The 26,950-nt window shown below is 33.9% G+C and overlaps 1 protein-coding gene across 3 annotated transcripts; it reads left to right on the top strand.

Annotated features, from left to right (window-relative positions):
* The first annotated feature begins 2,206 nt into the window (after nt 1–2,206).
* On the top strand, nt 2,207–26,740 carry LOC148623502 (RNA 2',3'-cyclic phosphatase angel2-like). Of its 3 annotated transcripts, XM_088565346.1 has the most exons (5): nt 19,320–19,480; nt 19,958–20,334; nt 21,146–21,372; nt 23,933–24,002; nt 25,443–26,740. In XM_088565346.1, exons 2-5 carry the CDS (start codon nt 20,067–20,069, stop codon nt 26,369–26,371), a joined length of 1,494 nt encoding a protein of 497 aa, XP_088421472.1. In that variant the 5' UTR covers nt 19,320–19,480; nt 19,958–20,066; the 3' UTR covers nt 26,372–26,740. The 3 variants fall into 3 exon arrangements, with proteins under 3 accessions (XP_088421471.1, XP_088421472.1, XP_088421469.1); XM_088565345.1 differs by lacking the exons at nt 19,320–19,480; nt 19,958–20,334 and adding an exon at nt 2,207–2,320; XM_088565343.1 differs by lacking the exon at nt 19,320–19,480 and having other exon boundaries at nt 19,501–20,334.
* The last annotated feature ends 210 nt before the right edge of the window (nt 26,741–26,950 follow it).

Here is a 26,950-nt window from a genome sequence, read left to right as displayed (position 1 = left end):
ATTCAATTTCTGATCAGTGTATACAGTATAACCTAATCCGTTTACGCTGAAATATAATCCGCTTCGCGGATTATTGAGCGTAAACGGACCCAAATTAGGTTATAGCGTATAAACTAATCAGAAAATGAATACATATATATATATAAAAACGTGTCTAACAAAAATGTCACAAAGCGCATATTTGAGGTTTCCAAAGTAACGTTCTGTTTTGCGACGTAAAAATTCTTTTAACGTCAATTTTATAAACAATAAAAATTATTGGGAAGTTATGATACTAGATTAAATTTATACGACTGTTGATGTAATGAATAAAAAATACGATTTTAGCGAATATAATAAAATAATGAAAGAAATGTTGAAAAGAAAGCCCCTCCCTCCTTGCGCGCACTCCTGTCTGTTCATATGCAACGATGTCCTGGTGAAATCGGGATCAGCGTGACTGCATCAAAGTATTTTGAAGTGTGTGGACACGCGCTTGCACATTCGCTGTGAAATATTGTAAAATCAACGTATTTCATGATCGTCTTAATTACCTCTTGACAATTATTTTAGCTATGAGATATAATAAGCTGTACAAATATTGCAAAAATATTTTCTGGATTTTTTTTTCAAAGCGGACCACCCCCCCCCCCAAAAAAAAAAAAAAGATCTATTCTGGTGTGGCCTGTTTGACCCCTTATAACTCGAAAACCGTAAGAGATATCCGAAATCTGATTGAAAAATATCGACAGGATTATTGAGGCATCCACTGAAGAATCCAATGAGGTAAAAAAAATTAAAAATAGAAAAAAAAAACTTTGACCACCTATAACTTGCAAACGGTCCAAAACATAAAATCAGCTGTACATTTGTTTACCCGAATTAAATAAAGAACACATTGAAAATTGAATAATTAAAAAACGAAAAAAAAACAAATCCACATAGGTTTTAATAAAATACGTATTTTTATCCTTTTTGACCCCTTTCTAAAGCGGCAGGGGCAACAAAGTCCAAATTAAATAGGAATCTTCTTAGTAGTTGGTAAAATAATATCAACATTTCAGAACAATTCGTCAACCACAACTTAAGTTGCATGGAAACGAAGTGTCTCCGGACCACGACGACGACGACGCGAACGACGATTGCGCCGCCGACCACGACTGCGCCATATCATTATACGACCGCAATTTTTTCCGTCGTATAATAAAAACGGGGATTTCGCTCTCAAGTTTTCTCAAAGTGGGAGCTTTGCCAAGGTTTTGTTTTCTCGAAATGTTTAGCAACATACCTTAGAATTCCGAGACGAGTACATGTTTTCGGAAATATCAACATACATCTACATTAGAGACATAAAATCAAATAGGAAAGAAATAAATTCATTTTATACGCTTCCACAATTTGATTTCCAGGGGGGGTTCTGACCTTTTTGCTTGTAGGTTTGTTGGCTTTCTGTTTTAGTGAGGGTGTTTAACATTTCTTGGCGCATCACGAATTTTGTTTTCGTAATTCCTAACATTTTTCTCATAGGACAAAATTTCCTTCAAATCATTTTTAAATGGTTGATGTCAAACTATTTACCATATCAGGATGTAATCTGATCATTTCAATTGACCAAAACGTAAGAAAAATTGATATCGAATCAGATAATCAAGTTATAAGACATGTTATTTTATGAAAAAAAAAATAAGCACACTTCTTTTTACCTGTAACCATTAAAGAACGATGTACGTCGCAATACAAAGAAAAATTGAAATTTTGCAGGTTTCGACGTTACCAAATATGACACCAACACCGTACGCTACGTCTTTGGACCATCAACACGAAAACGTTGTTTTTGTGGGTCCTTTTAACCAAGATGCATAGTAAAAAGCTGAAGAGCAAAAATTTTCTGTCCTCGCTTCTCTCGGTCTTATAATTCTTTCTTTATAACACCCCCCCCCCCCACACACACACACACAACTTGAACTCCTTGATCCGCCCCTGGTTTAACGCGTTTGTACTATTTTACAAAAACAGATGTTTTAAAATTATTAGACGAACGGATTGGAAATATAATTGCCCTATATATGCATGTCGTATGAGAAAGTATTAAATAAGACCCCAAAAATCGGAAATTCCTACCATACCATATATCGCCGACCATATAACCCATGTTATACACCCTCCCCCGTGAACGCTGAAAATCGAGGTGAATTTTATCTCCGGCATTCCGTTACATATGACGTCATAATGGTCACTTTAGAGATGTTTCCCAGTATTCGAAACATTTATATAAGAGTCTTAAAACGACAATTGTTTTGGACAAGTGCTGGAATGTCGAAGAGAGAAACAGAACGTTCAGGTAAAAAAAAACATTCTACTAATTCCAGAATTTCCGACCTCTCCCCCATTAAACCGACCCGTCTATTTTTGTTTTTTTTTGAGTTTTTTTTTGACAGAAAGAACAAGGAGACATGGATCGATATTGGTTCCAAAAAGTACGCAGAGATATTTGATGACAAACCAATGAAAAGATTTACTTCGAAGACAGACACCCGATAGAAATTATCTACAGCGAGGATATTTTCCCAAAAATCATGGGAAAATTTTGTCTTTTAAGAAGCAGACAATTTCAAGATATTGACATTAGAATTGTTGAATTCACTGTTTCTGTTATCGTCCCATTTTTAATGCGCGTCAAAGGAGTAGATTACATGCACATATGTAATCCAGGGGACACAACAGCTTATGTCACTCTCTGTAGACAAGCATTGAATTGATTACCGCAAAGTTTTAGATGCTTCCCTGTAAATAGCTTGTCTTAATTAGAACAATTCTGGAATACTCTACCACTTACGGTGTGGCATAAATCTTTCTTGGATCAATCGTGTAACGGTAAAAAATGCTTCGTGGGCATGTAGCGACGCATAACCAGGTCCGGTTTTTTAGAGAGTCTGAATGCTAATAGCTACCGCGTGGAGCTAACAATGACTAACAATTTCAATAATGTTACCTGGTGTCCTATTCTCTTGGTTCGTTCTTAGACGGTAAAAAGCTGTCTAGCATCGAGGGTCCTATAAATGCGTTATGTACCTAGTACTTTTTTTCAAGTTTTCTAACCTTTCAGGTCAAGTGCCAGTGCTATTACTTGCATGCTAAGTTCGGTCTGAATAGAACTATAGAACATTCTGGTTTTGATTGTCAAACTATATATAGGGGCGACTTGCAAGGTAGTTTAGGGGGAACATTTCACCGTAAAACTTTTTTTCTTATGTTTTCTAGCTCCCATTGGCGTCTCATAATGCTCGTAGTTTACCTTAGATATAAAACGATCCGGTGGTTTTCTACACTCAGTTACTGAGTGGCTCCTTTAATCTGTATCTTTTTGTCCTTTTGCGTTATACGATTTTTCATGGTATGTTTCCCTTTTAGGGTTCCTGGCGAATAGTCCTGGGGTTCTCCCTCGTTTAATTGCACCTTCTATGTTGGCTACCTCAGGATTTTTTCAATCACAAAAATACCATTAAATCATTTTGTTTCCATACTTGAGTTATCATGTATGTTCCCAGACATGTCCGCTTGCTATTTAAATACCTGTCCACATAAAATTCAGACACAGCCTATGGTAAATTGATTCATAGTGCAGAAAACCCCACCAAACAAATGATACTTTTTCAGTCTACATAATGCTATACATGCACATGTTTATCATTTCTGCATTCAGATCTGCACTTTCCGAAAACCATACATTTATCTCCCACTAAAAGCAACCAACTGAAACCAAATCAAGAACGTCAACTCTTGCATAGTGCCAATTGTATGTACAATCTACATAATTTTTATCTCAAAAGCGCAACAACCAAATGAAAAACTTTGACTGGTTATGTGATCAGTAAATGTTTCTGAACAAGAAATAAAACTGAATTCGGAGGGTTTTTGACATGCATAAATCACCTTCTGTCCGATTTCTTTAGAAAGTCTGGTACATAATATAAGTTAGAAGCTCGATCCAAGTGACTGGGGTGGTCAAAACAAAATATATTTAATTCAAGTGCCGAATCCCAAAAGTGATGAACCACAACCACGAGCACACTCACGGCATATGTGTTTACAATCGAGTCTAAATAAAAACAACCAATATTTCTCTTTGTTTTTCCATCTGGGATAGAAAAAAAATCCATGGCTTTATTTTCTTTTTTTTTCTGAAAGACAATCGGCAGACTTTATAATTTTTTTCAAAATAACAAATAAAAAACTGTTGGTAGGGGGTCCGGAAACATAACATATTTTTAGGCCTAATAGGATGGTCTATTTATTACTCCAGCAGTGCTAGAGGTTGTCTGGCAAGCTATTTAGTGGCAAAACACATGGCATTAAGGAATAGGGTTAGCTGCCCATTACTGTAACATGAAGTTTCGGGGACTCTACATTATACATATAGACATAATGTATACGTAAAAGTATAGTGTACATGTTAGTACATTCCCGTACTCCAACGATTTTTAGTTTTGCTACATATGTATATGTCAGACTGCATGAACTGACAACTTTTTATATGATTTTTAATTAAACTATTTTTTTGTTTATGACTTCATGCCAATAAAGTAAAGTTTGTACATGCATGTACATAAAAATATAATTTTAGTCACATTCATGCTTGAACATTTGTTAAAAGGGTGGAAATTTTATTAAATATGAAGACATTAATACTACGCACGTAAATTTTGTGAAGAAGATTTACATGATTTAATGAAATAGAGATTCTAAAGTTAATAACAGTGTTGTAAAGTACTGTATGTACATACGCATTTTGTTGGTTCTGAAACCAAATTATACTAGCAGTGCCTCTGGATTTATTTTGTACAGCTGCAAAACAAGTACTACAGTACATGAAACATTTTTCAGGCTTTTTAGAAGTTGATAAAATTGTATGATACAAGATTTAGTTGAAATATTGATTTTGAAGTGTTAACTGTGAGCCAGTATCGATGGATTTAGCCTTAAAAGTCCTTCATATACCGGTATTGTAATTTTGATTCATAAGAATTTTGAATGTTTTCTGTTGAGTACATGACTGTAAGTGGGGAAACTTTACAGTTTTGCAGTTTTATTCTCTTTTGATAGAGAACTGTTTAACTATGACTAATGTAAAAACAAAGACCTTATATATGTAAAAAAAATGCGGTCGTATATTGGTATGAGGATGGCGTCCGTGTCGTCGTCGTCCATATTCACTTGGTTTTCGTGCGATGACTTTAGGTATGGTTGATCCATTGTTATGGAATTTTGATATGATTTACTAACTGCTAAAGGAATGCTCCTATTTAATTTTGAGTTCATGATCCCTACCGTTTTCAAATTAAGGCCATCTATGTAACTGACAGATACCACACTGTTGGTTTCTGTAAATTTTAAAAAAAATGAAAGGCCAGAATTTTACCAAGCTAACGTACATAAAGTGAAATGGTCAATCCTTAACATGACATATCAAGTTCAACAAATCCATGCAAGTACACCTTCAATGACTTTTCATTCAGAATTCTCAACTTTCCTTTCATTTGTGGCAACATCCCTTCGGCACCTGCGTATGGAGTGTTCATATCACAACTCACACGTTATGCCAGAGCTTGCCGAAACTGCGCAGACTTTTTTGTATCGCGCTAGAACTCTAACAAATAGGCTTCTGGAACAGGTTTATGTTGCTACAAGATTGAAGTCATCTCTACAGAAGTTTTCTGGTCGTCATCATGAACTCGTGGATCGTTATGGTGTATCCATCTGCACCATGAAAACTGATTTATTCAAGGGGTCATAGTTTTCCTTCCCTCGTTTGTCTACCCCGGACTTGACGTTTTATGAGCAACTCGGTGGGTGTTTCTAGAAAAGCAGAGGACGCTTATCCTACCGGTGCACCTGGTCCATGCTCCCAGTTTTTAGTGGAGTCCGAGTTGCTCATTTGCATATAATCTGGCGACACACTTCAGGAAGTTGGTTGTCGTAATCTGGCGGTCCATATACTGGTCCCAGCAGGTCTGTATTTTTCCTCCAATTTGGTATACTTGAGGTTGTTGTCCTTCTCTAGGTCGTCGGCAGCGACGGCGATGTCTACCAGCTGGGCTTCGGTCTTGAGGTCAGGAACTAGAACATAGAAGGGGACACCACCATGCTTTGCTGCTGCTGTTGTGCCACCCTTAAATTTGGAAGAAATGATTGTATTACATGCATAAGAATGAACATTTTAATTTATATATATTTTTACCTATGCCTAATTTCGTAATCTAATTACATGTACTTTTACTGTAATCTTAAGATACATATTTAGTGTACTAAAGTGTATGGCTTTCGCTGATGTTGCAGTTTTCAGATACAGTGTTTACTGGTTGTATAAAGCAATAAAAATGGAATGACTTTAGTAACAATGAAGACTATTAGCATTTCTCATAAGAAAAGTGATGTATACAAAAAATATGTAATATATATATACATTATGGTTCACTTACCTTGAATGTACCATCCATGAACCACCGTCTAGCATAGCCGCGAAATCGTAGCTCTTGATCTTTTTTTTTTTTTTTGATTTTGCGATCTAACGTTAAGAAAATACAAAAAAAATAGAGCTACGTTTCGCAGCTACGTCTAGCATGACTAAGGAGGTTGAGCTGGAACTCTGTAGCAAAGGGCATCAACTCGAAGATCAGCAACTAAGAAGTCATCACAATTTAGGAAGTCGGTGTCAAGCTGTAAGAAATAATGAAATATTTATATTACAAATTTATATTATAAAGAAAAAGAACAGTTAATAAACTGCAAATAACACAAAAGACTATGATTGTTACATGCATATGATGTCGTCATGTAGATATAATGAAGATTCTCATGTCTATAAATAAATCTTGTATTCAATCCGCATGATTTATAACCCTAAGTTACGATACTGTTTTTTTTTTTTTTTGCCTTTAAATTTATACTGCGTCAAATGTATGAAAACTAATACAAAATTAAGCAAACCTCAAAGTCTAAGTCCCTGGGTTCAGCTGGCCTGTTCTTAGCTCTGTGCAGGTTAACAGCTCTCTTCACCAGTTTCAGTTTAGCTGCTCTAAAGGAATGACGTTGGTGACCACTTGCGTAACTACCTCCATGGCACGGCGATGAGGATCTTGCTGTATCTGTTCTTTACATTGAAATGAAAGAAAAATCAGTAACAAATTAATTTGCTGGATATAACATTGTTTACACAATCCATACACACTGTCCATAAAGGTTTTAGGTACCTGTAAAATATATTCACTACAAATAAGTTACTTGAACATAAATTACCTTTGCAGACATCTCTGCTTTGATGGGCCGTTTCAAATCTGCTGGGTGAATGTGGTTCTGGACCCCTTGTCTAAACAGGTCACCATGTTGGCTGACTGTGGCATGAACGTAACTAAAATCTTAGTGTTCATATTTCCAGTGGGCAACTTTCATTTGCACTTTTATTTTTGAATACATTTTCTACACCATACACGTCATATAGGGGTTATACTACTATTTGAAAAACATTTGGCGACAGCTTCAGCATTCTTTTATATATATATATGTTATTTACGCCAATAAAGCCAATAAACAACTTTTACGGCTTATTAAATTAAAAATTAATCATTTGTATTAACAACAATCCAATTAAAAATAGTTTACCTCTAATCTCTTATCAGCACCTGCTTATTTCTATGCAATCAGTCGGTCACTGTTGATATATTCAAGTTGTCTAATTAGTTTTAGACGCATAATATAGATAGAAATGAAAACCTTGCGAGGCTATAGTCAGAATGCTGAAGCTGTCGGCTGATATTTCATGCTGGGCCTTTCACAAGAAAAAGGGAGCAGTGGATCCGATCAAGAAATTTATACAAAGAAAGTGGTTCCATGCTCTCATTTGCCACTCTTTTTTTTTTTGCCAAATGTTTTTCAGTGAATTAAACGTTAACTATTTACAACAAGCTTATGTTAAGATACATTTGAATTTGGTCTCCGTACTTTCCTTTTATTCCAATTTTTTTGCAATTTGTCGATTATTTGTGGCGTAAAAATTCAAACGATCGATATAAATTGATTCAGTACATGAGTAATTTGATTTTATCTGTTCAGTTTTGTGCAATTAGCTTAATCAAGGAGTTAAATATATATAAATCCTTGGCTTAATTTTGCAACAATTTTCTCAGATTTGTTGCAAATCTCATAAAAAAGTACATGTTTTGGTTAATAAGTTTGAAACATTAATTTACACTGAAACAAGTTCGAATATGTTATGTCAGGTTTTTTTTAATTTATGGAAAGCAAATTTTAGGAAATATCTACTGTAAAAAAATGCATATCCCCTTAATTTATTACTAAATCATAGAGCTCAGGTGAAATATAGGTAAAAATTATATCCACATTTCAAAAACAGACTAATTGTGAAAACAACAAAACCCCTATGTTTATTTAAATGGGCAAACCAGGATGACACTAGTAATGGGACATATGCAGGCAACTCACAAGATCTCTCAAGCAGCGGGGGGCATATGTGACGGGTAGATAAAATTTCTTAGATTTGTGCCAAACATATTAAAGAGTAATTACATTTTGTACCACATGAAAGTACATCAAACAGATGTTAAACTGAAGTTATTTAGGCCACCATTTCCGTATTACCTTGGTGCCTGTCCAATAGAAAGTACAAGTGATATTTTGGCCACGATAATTGATACAATGACTGGAAGAACAACTAATTAAAGGAAACATGACACAAAAATTTCATTTTTTAAACGTTTATATTTATAAAAAAAACTATAGTATGTTTAGATACGAGTATAACAAACGTTTTCTCATCAGGTTAGAATGATTTATTTGGGTTATCACGACGACCTAATCAATATGCATAAATGAAAACCGGAAGTAACACCCACTTACCATATATGGAAGTGCTACTTCATTGGTTCTCAATCTCCATTTGGGTGCATTGAAAATGTATACACGTGCCCATAAAAATTCATAAATCTTCAAAAATAGCTTGTATATATAATGCAGAGTAGTCCAGTGATCTGTGTATGAGTCGGATAATCGTGTTTGAAAGTAAGACGACTGAAGTTCTTGTTTTCTGTCAGCTGTTCATTTTCGTTAGGTATACATCCCCGCGTGGCGAAAACACAACTACTTTGCACACTATTTTAGGACTTGAACAGGAGGGTGCAAATAAAATAGTGACACTCTGCATGTGTATCGTTCTTACTACATGTACTAAAGGGTTTTTTTTAACGTCATAGACTAGCCTGTCGGGTATCGCACGGACGGGTATCGTTCTTTCTTTGCCGCTGGCCAAGGGAAAGCGTGGGCGGCTTCTTTTATCTTTACATGGTTCCGCGCCTCGTGACCACTGTAGTGTAAGCTGTACGTTGAGAAAAGTCGAATCATTTCCAAGATGGCGTTGTCTGTGAAATCGAACAGGCAAGCACCCATTTATACACTAATTAGTCAGCTTTATAGGGTAAGTCTCGTCATGTGACCCCGTGATTTCACGAGAATGGGTCCTAGTCTACCATTTAAAAGCATGGACTTGTCATTTAGAGAGCGTTGAGTTCAGTGTTGAGGGCAAAACATCTCTTTGTGTAAAAAATACCGATATAAAATAACAAATATCTATTTCTACATGATAAAGGTATTAAGAAAAAAACATAAATTAGAAGATTTTGCATTGTTATACTGCGTTTCGAGTACCCGGAAGTAAACAATAAAATGCAGATCGGTCTTCGGTCCTCAATACGTTCAACGTCGTAAATTCCGGTAAAGAAAATGAAACTAGAACGAGACTTACATACCCTATTCTCAATATATCTTGATAACTTAGTGATCAGTAAAAAGCTGTTTGAATAGCGTTTTCTCGATGATATCTGTTTACAATATAAATGTGAATATAACGTTGCAATTAATCGATGAACTGGCTGCGGTGATAAAAAATCATACCTGAAGCGGGAAAGCAACTTTTCTTTCGCCAATTGTCGTTAATCGATTACATTTAATCAATGATGTATAGTTAATCTGAGGGTATTTTTTATTCAACTTTTCGACTGTGAACTCTATTTTTCTACATTTTCAGTGCAAATGTCCAAAATATGCATAAATCCAACATTCAGGTTCAAAACCCGCCCTGTTCGGTTGCGTCCTTTTGTAAACAAGAGCAATTACGGTTGAGTCAAGAAATTTTTTGGGCGGTTCAGTCTAAAAAATCCGACAAAATAGTGTACGGTGTATTCTTAATTAAAGTGTCATTTTTAATTTTAAGAGAATTTAAGTGTTATTTTTTTGCCATGAGGAAGGAGACAGCTTTGCCTTGAAATTCTTGTAGATCACTGTATTGATTATCACCAGCGTTATCATATATAACGTTTTGAAACTTACACGCTTTGAATTGAATGCGAATACTAGAAAAACACCTGATATAGAACGTTGGACTTTAATATTGTTCCGGCCATTGGATAGGAAACACATAAAACAATTGTACCTTGTATTAGTGATGGAAAACTCTATATTGAGGTTATAGAAGCCGAAAATAACGAGGGTGACAATTGCAATATATATTATAAAATTTGGCAAATGTTTGCTATTTTTGGGAGATATGCGCGAAATCCATACCCATTCAGATATTCTACTACTGTGTACCTAACATCCTTTATGAATTAAGAGAACATAAATAAAAACAAAGGTCTCCAGCATGTTGCAGACAGGGCGCACAGTTGCTAAATCCCAAACACCTGTAATTTATCCATTCGTCACCTTAATAAATAAGATTAAACAGGCACTTTTCACCGTGACAATTAGTTGTAGCAGACACTAACTGAAGATTGGAAGGTTTGTCTTAGCAATAAATTATACATTTAAATTGTAGAAATATGACCCATTGATATAGCATAGCACAGAAATATGACCCTTTGACATTGGACAGTGAAAATATTATGACCCAATCATATTTCAACTCGATAAAAAAAAACAGACCATTCCCCCTGTGGCAAGAAGTCCAACACAAGTTTTAGTACACCTGTGTTATGTTGCTGTGCACATCAAATCTGCATATCAAGCCTGTTTTTGGCAGAGAATAATATTTTATTTATTTCCACATAAAATGGTCACTGTAACTTTCTGGATTAAATATTTTGACCCCCTTTTTGTGATTTGTAGATGAATTCCCATTCTAATTTTAGCTTAATTTCTTCACATCGCAAAGGTAGTAAAACCAACATAATATTTTCAGGGCTATTAGTGTAAACATGCTGCTTTTAGGTGATGTATAGTCTTCAAGTTTAACTTAAGGTAGAAGCGCCATAACACAATGAACTTACTGAAATAAGCACTGTAGCCTATGGGAAAGAGTAATCAAGGGAACCAAGATTCTATCGGGATTCAAAAGAATGTAATCCAGGGACAGTATAATAGGTCTCACTGCTGTTATTTTTTCTACGTCTACCTCTGATAATAAACATTGGATGTAATACGCTTTGCAGACAAAAACAATGTTATTTTTGGTTTTTTTCTGCTGGTGCAACAACATATTTGTCATATATAGAAAAAAATGTTTTACTACATCGGGGTCTTTGAAAACTGGTGTAGCATTGACACTCATTGACCTACTAAAAACTTTCATACGTTTCAAAATTAAAGACCTCACGGCCTTTATCCACTCTGACAGAGAATCAAGGTCTTCTTGTTCTCGTTTTATCCGTTTTTTTTTTTGCGTAATCCTCCACGGCACCCATAAGAACTTAAATTTATAATTAAAATTTATGGAGCGTGGTTCACGGTACTTGAGACCTTTAGAAAGGAACTTACGGAGAGATTCGTTTTCGGTGATGTTTAGGTTACAGACCACCAATTCAACCAATGAGCATTTGGAACGTAGGCAAAAATAGTCCTACGCAGAAATTACCCCTGTTCCTTATAGTGCTGTGAAAAAAGTTCTCATCTTATTTAAAAAATTTTAACAGTTTCTTAAAGGAAAAACATTTCTGTACATTTTATAGGTGCATTTTGCTTCTTGTGATGTGAAGCCTAATCTCCATAATGATTTTTAAATATACCCCTATCTTGTGAAAACACTGGGATTTCCCATGCTATTTATAGACCCTTCACTTCCGGTGACCAGTACTGCACTGCAAGTCTGCTAACCCCACATGCCATTCTGAGAATTGTGAGCTGACATATGTAGAATCATGCTGATATATAGTCCTCTGCAGGTTAAAGTTAAGGTAAAGTCCAGAGAAGCCATTGAATATTGTGAAATTAGCATAGAAGCCTATGGGAAGTGGAATTAGTGGTTTTTGCCTGTTTAATCTCCCGTAATGACTCGACCGGAAGGACCATATTCAAAATGGAGAATTTTTGCAAGAACAGTCTGGTAGTTTAGCCTTGAAGTCCCCAATTTCGAGGTTCTGCAATAGCCTTTTGGAAAATTTTTGATGCAATAGGTGAAGTATAGGAATAGCCATACTATGGCAAGCCAAAGTGGACAAAAATGAGTATTTTCTAATATTAAAAAAAAGATTTTTTAATATTACAAATTCATTTTCTAACATTACAAATTAGATTTCTTATATCACAAAACACTTTTTAATATTAAAAAATAGATTGAATTTCTAATATTAAAAAACGACTTTTTAATATTAGAAATAGATTTTCTAATATTAGAAAATGAATTTGTCGTATTCAGTTACGATTTTTTATATTAGAAAATCATTTTGTAATATTAAAAAATGTAACTGATTTTGCAATATTACAAAATGTGTGATGTTTTATAATATTAATAAATCAGGAATTTGTAATATGAGAAAATGAATTTTTAATATTACAAAATGAATTTCTAATATTAAAAAATCCTCTTCCAATATTAAAAAAAAATTTGTAATAATAAAAATTCATTTTCTAATATTACAAAATATTGATTTTTGTCCACCTTGGCTTGCCATAGAATATGAAATAATTGGTACATTTATTTGTCCTTGAAATATGGGGGAATTTTGTTGGTTACGTTCTTGTGGTGGAAGATGTTAGCCAACTTAATTGCATCTATACCTTTGTTGACAAACGGTAGTGGAAGAAATGATCGTTTTTCTTCATCTTGACCTTTTACACTAACTGGTTTAAAGAGTCTGTGGAAACAGATTTCCAAGATGATGGCAACAAGTGAGAGAGTTAGTCTGTATAATGATGAGGTGGGTTCAGGAACAGGAGTGTCAAGATTTGTTTCACTAAGGGCAGTGTATTAGAGGTTCATTCTCACTTAGCCAACATTTTGAAAATTGATAGTCTCATCTGGCCAACATAGGTAATTGGGGTGTTAAAATAACATTTAGAAACATTGTTTTTATAACTGTTTTATTGAGGCCACCCAAAGGGCTACATTTATGTTGGGTAAAATAAAAAAAAATATTAATGATATATTTTTAAAAGTATTTATAAAATAACACAAAACATTTTTTAATTATCCTTAAAAAAATATATATAAATATATATATTTCAAATATAAAAATAAAAAAATATAAGTTTAATTTTTAAATTCTGTACATAAAATTTAATAAAATGAAATGACTGCTATTCTTAATTGAGAATAATTATTATTGATATTAATTAATATAAATTAAAATAATTAAACATAAGATATGTTCAGCTTGCACCACTCTACTTGACAGATGCATACTCACTATAGCTTGGGGTGCTATGGAAGAGTATATAAATGTGGGGCCAACTAGCAGATTTATCATTTCAGTTCTCATGACTAACGCTCAAGTACACGTAGACTTTCTTGAAAATGGCCGCGGTGGTCATTATTTGCTCCATAATGGTTACAAATATTCAATAAAAACTAGACGCAACGACCGTTGCTACTGGAGTTGCATCTCACGTCAATGTCCTGCTACTCTGACAACACTAGATTATGTTCCTGTTACCATAAACAACAACCACAACCATGACTCAGATAACATTGGTTTAGCAGCAGCAGCCTTTATTAATAAAGTAAAAAAGCGTTGCAGGGAAGAGGTGTCACCAATACCTTCCATTTTTGATGAGGAGCTTGGTAGTCTTCGTAATAATGAGTTTGACGATGATGTCAATGAGATGATAGAGAAAATTCCGACGATTGAAAGTTGTAAAGCTGCACTCTACAGAAGCCGTTCTAAGGTGCTACCAAAGCTACCAAAAACTCAGGCTGATATAGACCTCGATGAAAACTTCAAAAACACACCAGCCGGTGATCGCTTTCTTCTAATAGACAACACCAACAACCGACATCAGCGAATGTTAGTGTTTGCTACAGACAACAACTTGGAACTGTTATGCAACTCACAAACAGTGTTTGGTGATGGCACATTTTATTCATGTCCTGGGATGTTTTATCAGCTATATACATTACATGGATTCGTTGAAAACACAGTATTCCCTTTAGTGTATGCCTTGCTACCAAATAAAACACAGGAAACATATTCAGCGTTCTTCAACTACCTTAAAAATGCCTTTGTAGCCAGGAATTTGAATTTTGCACCAGAATGCGTACTTATGGACTTTGAGACCGCCTCTAGAAATGCCATTACAACAGTATTTCCCAATGTGAGTTTGAAAGGATGTTTCTTTCACTATGTGTTTGGCGGAAAACTCAGAACTGTGGGTTAGCTGTACAATACAAAGAAAATGACAATATAAAGCAACTAGTCCGACGTGCAGCTGTGTTACCCTTAGTTTCTATTCCACAAGTTGAATAATTATTATAGTCCCCATGGAAGAGGCCCCAATCAATTAAATAATTGTAGTAAAAACAATTGCAAAGTCTCACCTAGCCTACATGAATTTAATTACCTGTAGGTACCTGAAATACTAAATGTTGGCTAAGTGAGAAGACACCGTATTAGAGTGTGAGGTATAGAATAGAGCTTAGTTTGAATGTGATGAAGTCCAAGAGGTTTTGTATGAAAGGAAGAAGACCATCTATGGAGACACCATGCATCTCAGGTGACGTATAGTGAAGATGACCTTGACTCCTTATCCGTCTTGGATTTTTGTCAAATAGATTCACTACATGTATGTTATATTGACTTGAAAGGTTTCCTATACTTTTGATGTTGTCATTTCACCTGTTACGTATTGCAGTACTTAGTCTGCGTATCAAATTGTTCATCTAGAATATATTTCCGTGTTCTTGCTTTTTGTACATTACTTGTGCTTCCAAACAAATTTTGTCTCCGTTTATAGCGAGCGCCCGCGAAGCGGTGTAAGCTCTACCGTTATTATGTGTACTTTCAAAATTTCCCTTAAGGTCCTCCAATATACTAGTCAGCTCAACGGATTACCACTTGAAATTGTACAAAGAAAATTAGAAGAGGAAATCCACATTTTTTATAAAATATTTGTTATTCCTTATGCCGATGATACTATTATTTTATCAGAAACAAAGGAAAGCATGCAAAATTCTTTGAACATTTTTAATTCTTATTGTGAATCTTGGAAGCTCCAAGTCAATACAAATAAAACTAAAGTTATGATTTTTAGCAAGAGAAAAGTCAGACAAAATATGGAGTTCTATTTAAGTGGCGAAAAATTGGAAATTGTTGATACTTATACCTATCTTGGTGTGATATTTAAATATAATGGTTGTTTTATTGAGACCAGAAAAAAACGCGTAGAACAGGCTAATAAAGCCCTTTATAGTATTTATAGGTTAGTTCAAAATGAACGTATACCAATCGATTTACAGCTAAAATTATTTGATTGTATGATTGAACCGATTCTACTTTATGGTTCAGAAGTATGGGGTTATGAGGACTTGTATTTAATTGAACAAATCCATCTAAAGTTTTGCAAGGGGATTTTGAGAGTACGTAATACTACGCCAAATTTCATGGTTTTCGGGGAATTGGGAAGATTTCCATTAGAATTGCGTGTTAAACTTAGGATAGTTTCTTTTTGGATAAAATTATTACAATGTTAAGGTAAACTGAGTAATATTTTATACAGACTGATGTTTTTTCTTCAAGAAAACGGTGTCTATAATTTTCGATGGATACGATTTATTAAACAAATATTTAATGATATTGGTATGAGTGAGGTATACACGAACCAATTTTCATATGTAAGCATTAAGCATGCTCAAATTACCCTACAGGATCAATTTATTAAAAAATGGTTCAGTGATATTCAACTAGCTTCCCGTGGCGAATTTTACTCTCTAGTCAAGAACTCCTTTGGTATTGAACAATACCTGCTGAAATTATCGGATTCACAGAGTGTGGATTACAAAGATGAGGACATCTAATTTACATCTTCCGATCGAAACTGGTAGATGGTCTGGTATCTCCAGACATGAACGTATCTGTAAATTATGTAACCAAACCGTTGGTGATGAGTTCCATATTCTATTCTGTTGCACGAATGATAAAATTGTCAAAATAAGGGGAAAATATTTACCAAAATACTACTACATAAATCCGAATACTAAGAAAACGGAAGATCTCCTATCATTTTGTAATATCCCTGTGTTGAGATCGTTATCAGTATTTATTAGAAATGTTTCTACTTTATTGTAACTGAAATGATTATATGTTCATTGTACTATTGTATGTATGTTTTGTGCTCGTTTCGTTGTTGTTTGTAAAACTATTATACACTATTGACCTCATGTAACCCATATTTATGTATGTGTCTGAGTGTATTCAATAAATCTGAAATCTGAACTAACGAAAAAAAGTCATGTCCCGGAAGTAACAAAAAGTGACTGTCCTTACGGAGAAAATTCATCATTTCCTTCAATCAAACAAATAAAAAAATATAGGATAAGCTTACGTTTCAGTAAAAATAAATTCATCTTTTCTGATAGTTTCAAGTCTTTTACTAGTTTATTTTACTTATTTAAAGAAGTGAATACAATGTTTATAAAAACTTCGGGAAACACGTGGATGTACGCACGTGTATCTCCGTTGTTCCGCTGTTGCTGTTGTCAAGAACCTAACCCGCCTCGGAAAAATTTAACACCGATTCTATTATCAAAATCGCAGCATAGCTTTTCTAAGATAGGAAAGGCAATCGTTTTCTTGTTTGAAATTTGCAGCTGCCGTCTGAATTTTGTTTACGTCACATGTAAAATATTCCCACCATTCGTGGAGAACTGTAATAGGGGAGTCGGTATTTCGGGTATCCGGAGCCCGAGCCCGAGCCCGAGACCAACTTCCCCGAGCTGAAAATGATTATTGCCGATATCTTCTTTAAAATAGGGTGAATTTCTTACATATTTTAAAGAAATGTCTATGAGTATAATGTAAATGTATTGAAATATTTAATTGAATAAGAGATAAATTTTGCTTTCAAGTATCAAAGAAAATGCGTTTCAAAATGGGTATTTTAGGTATCCCGTCTCGGGAAAGGGAGGTAACTCGATGTAAACAAATTATAGTTTTGTTTCATTTGATATATATTTTTGAAAGGTGGTTTTCCTATTATATCAATAATTGATTTTTCACAGTGCTATATCTAGATTATTATTTCTTTTTTTATTTATCATATATTTATACTTAATTTTAATTTTAATTTTTTTTTTGTTATCATTATTATTATTATCTAATACAGGGAGTGTATATTAGTGTAATATAAAGTCCTTGTCTAATGTTAAAATATTTTCAACAGAGCATCATGCAAGTCAGTGTGTATTTGAACCAATTTATGTACAATTGTAACATGAAAGATTATACCACTTGAAAATACGGTAAACGGAAAAAAGTTACAATAATGTCACTGAAACAAAAAATAAACAGAACAAAAGAAAAAAAAAACAGATGTGGCCTTCCCCTATTTTCATACATGTTATAAATAAGTAGATTTATGCTTATGAATCCTTTATTCCAACCACTATTCGTGAATGGAATGCACTTGATATATCGGCAAGAAATTCAGAAACTATTTCGAAATTCAAACGTGAACTAAAATCATCACTTAGTAATACTCAAGTCACTGTAAATTTCTCGTGAGGACCAAGAATATTAAACGTACTGTTAACGCAGCTGAGATGCTATACTTCATTCGTGAAATTGGACCTTTTTCGCGTCAACATCATTTACAATTGTAGTTTTCAATGTAGGCGCGAGAGAAAAGATGTTTATCAAAATGCATTATAGACATCGATACTATCGGAAATTGTGAGTTATTTACTGTGGAACCGAACGAACTAGTTTTCAAACACGTCTATGAATATATCAAGAAAAGTAAACGTTTTCTTCTAGCTTAATAGTTGCTAAATGTTTGTTCTTAAAGACATCATAATCATCAACTTCAACATCATCACCGTCATCATCATCGTCGTCATCGGAAGAAACATCTGAATATGGATTCTGAAGTATTTCATTTTTGTTCATGCATTCTTCTGTCTATAATATGTTAATAAACTTGTACACCATTGTCATGCTCGTATTATTGTCAAATATTTTATATTGGAGAAGACTACATATGTTGTTATAACTAGTGTCAGATCCATTACTTTTTAAGTAATAAAATGTGTTTAAATAAAACTGTTACATATTTTTACGAAAACGCAATTACACACACCCTTACAAGCCAAGAAGATCCATACCTTAAAAAAAATTGTCAAAGAAATATACTAAGACAGTTCTAAGTGTGTTGGACTTAATATTGACAGTAGTCCAATTAACAGACTTGTCAAATTGTCGTCTGTTAATTGATGGGAATGACGAAAGACCCCGTCTGGGGGTTGTATGGCTCCAACCATGTGTTTAGCCTTTGTTCAGTTACTAATTGCAGTCTGTTCACATAATTCAACCAATTTGAAATACTTACAAGTGTTATCAAAAAGATATCGGCAATAATCATTTTCAGCTCGGAGAAGTTGAGCTCGGGCTCGGGATACCTGAAATACCGACTCCCTGTAATAGTTACGGTATCTGCACAGATTGAAACTGGATTGAATGTTGCTAGAGATGCCCTTAAGGGATAAAAAATGTAAAGTATTGTGAAGTGCTGTAAAGTTATTGACCATTTTGAGAGCGAGGGAAAAGGGGGGGTATCGGGTTGGAATTTTTTTTTGGGTGGTGTTAGATATTCATTTATTGAAAAAAAAACTCCCCATTAGTTAACAAGAAGATTTTCAAATAGAAATATTGATTTTGCTGCTTAAGTATAATAAAAAATATTGCAAAATTTTCATCCGGGTCGACCCCCTTCTTTGTAATGTCCTTTACTATTTTTACGAATCTCGCACAGACGGTACATGTATGGCAAAGCTCACGGTGCTTGCTCGCTGATTTAGGCAATGGTTACCCTATATTAATTAGTAGGTTGCGCAATATCATAACTGCTTTGCAGTAGTAACGGAAGTATAAGGAACTGTTTACCGGATTTGGCAGCCCGTCACTGATATTAATTTTAGTCAAGATCAAGGACGAATATTCTCAAGCAGCATGATCACAGATTGACCGAGGCGTGATTGTTTAATTGCAAACTTCAATATTACATTTGGGTATAACATATGTCTACCATGTACCTCTGTTATCAGAATTCAATTTATTTTACCAAATAATTACGTAATCATTTCAAAGTGCATTGTAAGCAGATAGTGAGATATGACGCAATTAAAACTTTTATACAAAAGTTTTTACTGTATACTGTTTAATCTGTTTCCGCTAGGATAATATATTCTATAGTGTTAATAACTCGGAAGAACCAAAATCAAAATCATTTTTGTGAAAGCCAAGTATAGTTTTTGACTTAATAAATAATCCAGTTTAGTGACTGTGTGATAAGTAACTGATCAGGGAAGGTCAAGGATACTTTTGTTTTGTTCTTTTTTTTTTGTTAAGAATACAACACTTTATTTTGTTTTTTAGATGTGTTACTGTTAGATCAGGATGTTTTCGAATACTAATTGCAAAATATTTGCTTTCAAAAAGTTTGCATGTAGAATAAATGTGAAATTATGTCGTGTTGTTGATATTAGTCAGGTTGGAAAAACTACATGTGCACCAATTCCTCAGTGTGGTTTTACAGAAGACACAGGACAAGAACCTGAGGATAAAACAAGTTATAGTGACACCAAGCAATTTGAAATGTTCAAAGACACAGCAGCTTTTTATGTTGGTAGAGCTCTGACTGCTAATTCATTTGAGAGGCAAGAAATATTTCAATCTTATCGGACACAGCATTTCCGCAGAGCAGTTCCTTATACTTCGTTACTACTGCAGAGCAGTTATGATATTGTGCAACCTACTAAACAGAGACAAAATTTGTCTGGAGACACAAGTAATGTGAAAATAGCAAGAACTGAGGAACATATTCTAGATGAACAATCTGATTCAACAGAAATAAAACCTTTAGGTACAGTTTTCACCTTGACAGACAAATGGCAAATTTGAGGATTAACTTCATTACATTTTCATGTTTGCTTCTTACTTTTGCTATGAACAGTTAATGCTGACTCACCCATTTTTGTGGACCTTTCCAAAAGAAAAATTCTGGTAAATGGTAGTCTTGTTCTAACTTTTTATCTCTCCTTACCAAGGGTACATGTAACATGTGAACTACAGGTAATCAGTTCATTTTGAAATCCTTTTAACATAATTTCAGAAGTACATGTACATGTAACATGTTTTCTGACTATAAAAGGTTTTTGTCCAACATCTTAGTAACATAATTACATCAGACATTGATGTCATCCACAATTATTGATGATTTACTCATTTAACCTTGACATATACCACTATACAATTTTTCAAACCTCAATGCATGTGGTGCTATTTTAAAAATGACCGGTATAGTGGGCTATATAGTTAACCCAACTTGTCACTTCTACCAAAAATTTAACTCTGAATTCCCAAATTAAAAGTTTTCTTAAAGGTGCTTTCCAAAGCTAGAAAATAAGGATTTCAAAACCATTTGAAAGGTATCATGATCTTTGAATCTTTTGTACAAATGGACTTCAATTATTGATACTAAAATAATACATTTCAACTTTTCCTGCTGACAGCATTGAAGAAAATTAATCAAACTTTGAGGGATGACCTTTGACATGATTCCACCTGATCAATGAGACCTCAATGACTGTAACTGCATGGAAATGCTTACAATAGTTAAATGTACTGGTATTATCAGTTCAATTTATAAATTTATATATCCTCCTTAATTGTAGATGCAGAATATGGTAACAAAAGACATTGGGAATTGACCAAACTGGGTAGGGAACAAATTCAGAACCCAGGTCCAGGGTTTGAATTTTTTGTCATGTCCTATAATATTCTGGCTCAGAATTTATTGGAAGATAACAGATATCTGTATGGCCGATCTCCAGAGTATGTCTTAGACTGGCAGTACAGATCTCAGATGCTTTTACGGGAAATTAAAGCCTTAAATGCTGAGGTAAATCTACATTTTAGTACATATTAGGTTAGATTATTATCTAGTTATTTCTCTCAATGTTGAAAAGAAGTATCCCACATGAGTTTTGAAAAAGTTTTTGAATTAATTTTTCGTGTCATTCTTGAAAGCATGTATTTCTTTGCAATTTTCCCAAAGAGTTCATCATTAGGCTGCAGTTAGCCAGAATTCATTTTATCTTGCTTTTGATTAATCGTAAAGATATTAGTTGCATGTATGTAGTGGTATCAATCTAAATGAAGGTTTTAAACTAAGTTTCTTTTTTTCATCAATTGTGTTAAGAAACTATGTATCGAAAACGTTTTTGTTGTGTTCCTTTCATTGAGAGCCCAAATAATGATGGATTAACTATTAATTATGATATTTTAGTAACTTCTATTAATCCATATAAAATAAAAAGCTCCACACAGTGCAGTATGATACGACCACAGTGGTCGTTGGGGCAAGTGTGGACAATATTAGTTTTTGACACACTTAAGCAATGGGACTTACAATGTATTATGGACACAACAATTGGTTTGGACACTATAATGCACATAATTTGAAATTTGAATAAAATTTTCTAATTGTCAGACCAAAAATATAAAAAAGTCAATTTTTGGGGTGTGGCCTCTTTGATCCCCTTATAACTCGAGAACTGTAAGAAATATCTGAAAACTGATTGGAAAATGTAGGCAGTCATTTTAATGAGGAATTCAAAAACAAACAAATTTTGAAAAAAAAATAAACTAGAGGCTCTAGAGAGCCTGAATCGCTCACTTGGTAAAAATTAGTCTTTATAGCTTTCTATTAAAGCTGGACTCATGACCTTACTGTATTATTGTCACAAGAATCATTTAATCAATACACAGCATCTTAGTTATTCAACCGGTTTTCATATTATAAAATAAATCTCTAATTGTCATTTTCTCTCGTCAAGGGCAATAACTCCCAACATTGAGCAACAGATCTGTATGAAATTTTCAGCATAGGCCTCACCATGCGGATTTCCCCCTTGAGAAATTAGGCTAAACCCTTGGTTTTCAAGTTATTTCAACAAGTCATCAATTTATATTAGTTGTGACCATGTTTTCAACAGATGAAAATTGTTAAGGATATTCTACCAAACATTCATGCAATGTTTGGTTACAATCCATCCTACAAGTTGTCTAAGAGGAGATTTAAAAAAAAATCCATTTCAGGACCCATAACTTATGCATTTGTCAACAGATCTTTCCTAAAATTTCGGCATTCACGTACTTGAAGGTAATCCCAACATGCCAGATTTTAGCTAAACCCAACTGTTTTTGTGTTATTTGCATAATTAAATATGACCCCTATGGTCTATTTTTAGAAACAATGGCTATGTTTTTCACTAGATCAAAAATCCACATGCATAGATTGCTAAACATATTCTACATAATATTCATGCAAAGTTTTGTTTCCATCCATCCAGTAGTTTCAGAGGAGAAGATTTTCAAAGTCTGAAATGTTAAATTAGGGAAAAAATCCATTTCAGGACCCCTAACTCATTCATTCGTCAACAGATCGTTCTGAAAATTTCGACATAGGTCCATCCCATCATGCTGAACAATTTTGATTTATGTCAGATTTTAGCTGTACCCAACTGTTTTTGTTATTTGCATAATTCTTCAATATGACCTCTATAGTCTACTTTTAGTAATGGTGGCCATATTTTTTTTCCACATCAAAATTCCCCACACAAGGATTGTTAAAAATACCCTAAGGAACATTCATGCGAAGTTAGGTCACAATCTATTGAGTAGTTTCAGAGGAGATGTTTGAAAAAGTTTACGGACAAGGATGGACACTTAGTGATGGCAATAGCTCACTTGGCCACGAGGCCAGGTAAACTAAAAAGTCAATTTTTTGGTGGTATGGCCCTTTGACCCCCTTATAAATTGAAAACCGTAAGAAATATCTGAATTCTGATTGAAAAACACAGGCACAGATTTTCATGTGGTAATGAGTAAAGAAATACTTAATAAAACCAAAAATAAAGTTATTTTTCTGACATCAGGTATAAAAAAGTTCATGTCTTATCCAACTTTCTTTTATGGATTGAAACCTAGTTATAAAATTTTATTAAGATCAAATAGTTGTGAAATTATTGCACAGAAACCAATTGTCTGTGGACGAAGACAGCACCATACCAATAAATGACTGCAAATTTTTTGCTGTCGTACAAAAAGGGAATATTTCCAGACATAAGAAAGTATTGTAGCACTTTCTATTTAACCTATCATAAAACAACAATGCTTCAAATTTAATCATGAACCTCACTGCAGGTAAAAGACCTGATAGCTTGTCTGAATACACATACAAACATATTTCCCCTAGTAGTAATCACACAAAAACGAAGTGTCTGTAGATAATGACTACAGCACAGTAGAGGACAAAAGTCATACCAAAATACAACCACAAATGTTTTTTTGTTGTATAAAAATTAAATAGACTTCCTGCTTCCTGGAAACCTTTGATCTTTGGAAAAAATGTTTGCTAATGATTCTATCCTAGCCTATTAATTCTATTGAACTTGCAGATATTATGTTTACAAGAAGTAAATCACAAGCATTATGAAGATTTCCTCGAACCAGCTTTGAAAACCTTAGGTAAGTTGCTTTGTTAACACACAAAGTTCATTGCCATAAATTAACAAAGAAAAATAAACCAAAATATTAAAATTGTCTTCATCTCTTCTGAAACAAACGAATGACTCCAATGTTTGTAAGTCTTTAAGATAACAGCATTGATTTTTTTTCTTCAAATGATCCACTTTAGTTGCTGTTCGTTTGATTTGACTTACTAGCTTTTCTCTTAAAACATTATGAGAAAAGATATTTTGACTTCCGGGTCATCCATAAATTTTAACCATTTTCCAAAGCATGCAAAGAGCACACTTTTTGTGAACATATCTTGTTTCCATGTGACTTTTGCTATAAATTTAAAGACGGTACTGTGCCCATTTTTATTAAGTATTGTGTTTTATAATGGATGTTATTATACTGAGGATTATTATTATTACCTGTTAAAAAGATTGCAATAAAATAAAACAGAAATCCATGGATACACCCTCCCACCAAGCATGTATTTTGCACATTTTGGAAAATGGGTTGACAATTATGGATAAACCCTTATATATTGACAGATTAGTCAATGCACTTGACATGAAAAAGTCTTTCCCAGTCTTTACTATCAAGCAATAGTCTGAGGCCCAAGGTTTGTCAAATTGGAGGTTGGCCTATAAAATTAAATACTACAGGCCAACGGTCACTATATAAAAATTTCTGAAAAAAAGTATTTCGGCCTGTGAACTGGAAAGTTAGTTGTGAAGACTGCTTTCCACTTTAGGTTCTACTTTATTAATATACAAATGTAGATGAATGCCTGAAGCTGTCTTAGTAAGCTTATTAGCTTATAAATGATATAATAATATTTTGCACTGGTGGTGCACCGATCATCAGGAACATCAAGTAATTGGTTGTTTGAGGAGCTTTGATTCGATATCAAGATCAATTCATTCATGTCTTAAAAATATAAATACTTTGTTTTTATCCTTTTTTTCACATTCATCTTTTCTCTTGTCTGACTGGACTGTTTATCTTTCTGTTGACAAATTGTTTTATTTTTAATTGTATCATTGGATCATTCAATTAGTTAGTCTGTTGGCCGGGGGTTGGACAGGCCCCAAGTCAACATGTGGCTTTATTGATGATGATTTAACACATTTACATAAGTTATAATAATATAAAAATGGGGAAACAGAGGCATTCTGCCAATATGGTATTGAATGGTCATCCTAATCAAACTCCCAAACACCAATCATCTATCTGGAATTTGGATTGATTTCCAACACTATTTTGCACCTACCTTTTACTTAATATTTTATGCAAAATAAGTATGGTGCCCATAAATCACATAATAATTCTCCACTTTGAATTTTACACATGATTTAATGTATGCAGACATCATTACAGAATAAAAAAAAATTTGGGGTACTACTGTGAATTAATATAATTTTTTCCATTTCGTTTTGGTATCTTCTGTTTCAGGTTATCAAGGTGTGTATGTTAAAAGAACTGGAGACAAATTGGATGGTTGTGCTACATTTTATAAAACGGAAAAATTTACTTTGGAAGAGAGTGTCCCTATCGAGTATTTTAAATCAAATTGTTCACTTCTGGACAGAGATAATGTTGGTTTGATTGTTAAATTGAGACCCAACAAACACCCTTACTTACCAGAAGATTCTTTATGTATAGCTAATACTCACCTATTGTTCAACCCAAGGAGAGGAGATGTTAAACTTGCTCAAGTTATGTGTCTTCTTGCTGAAGTTGACAAAGTGTCAAAGACAAGTGAAGATGCAAGATGTCAGGTGTTGGTTTGTGGGGATTTTAATGCTACTCCTCTCAGTGACTTGTTTAAGTTTATCATTCATGGTTATTTAAAATATGAAGGCTTAATGACCAGGTTGATATCAGGTCAAAGTGAAGGACAATTCCGTGGCAGTAATAGGTGCTTGTCAAAAAACTTTTTCCCATCTTGTCATAAAATATCAGACCAGTGTCGTCACATCAAACCTTATGAGAAATGTAAAAACTCTTTACGACAGGAAGATCTGAATCATCACAATTGTCCATCTATTTCTCAATCTTCTGGACGGTTGTGGCATCATTTAAACTTAGTTTCAACATATCGTCACACAATAGAGAGACTAGGACATCGAGAGGGGGAAGTCACCACACAGCACAGTGCTGATAGGTGTATTGTAGATTACATTTTTTATGGTGTTAGTAACAGAGATGTTCATACTCGACGTAGCAAGCATACATCAACTAATGTTCAGGAAGGCAAACTTAAACTGTTAGGACGTTGGGGATTGATGTCCGCTAGGGAAATAAGAGAACTTGGAGATCTACCTAATCATTACCATCCTTCAGATCATCTTCCATTAGTTGTCAAAATGCTACTTGTATAAGACAGATGAACTTCTCCTTCACTGTGCAATACTCAGCACTTTGTAAATATGCAATATTTTTTACATCACCTTTATGACCTTTGTGTGAAGTAAAGATATTTGATCTACCTTGGAAGAATTTTAGTTTGTGGATGTCAAATTCATTAAAATACTTTAGTTCCATATTCAAAAATGAAATTGGGGGGATTTTGCTATATATTGTCCAACTGAAAAATAACAAGTTCATTTGGAATTTAATTTTGGGTTTCATTAAAAAGCAAAATCTTCACTTTAGAAAAGTTATCTAACAGAATGTCATCTACACTGTTCATGGGGATTATTTGTATAAAATGCATTGTAAGTTTCAATATTAAAATCCAATTACTTGAATTTAGTGTTTTACTCTTGTAACTTGGTTGTATACTTGTTTTGCATCAATTTACAGTTTTTTTTTTTTTAGCTAAACCATTGGAGATACAGAGGTTTTTTTTTGGTGTATATCTTTATTTTCTTCCATCAGCTATTCTTCTCTACTGACTGTTTTCCTCCAAAAATCTTCTGGTCCAAGATGGACAAACATTTTTCAATTTTTTTTTTAGT

The sequence above is a fragment of the Perna viridis genome, chromosome 2, assembly GCF_037379345.1.
Source record: "Perna viridis isolate PV_CMFRI_1.1 ecotype Kerala chromosome 2, ASM3737934v1, whole genome shotgun sequence".
NCBI lineage: Eukaryota > Metazoa > Mollusca > Bivalvia > Mytilida > Mytilidae > Perna > Perna viridis.
Note: the sequence above shows the minus strand (reverse complement) of the source record. Positions and strands in the feature narration are given on the sequence as shown.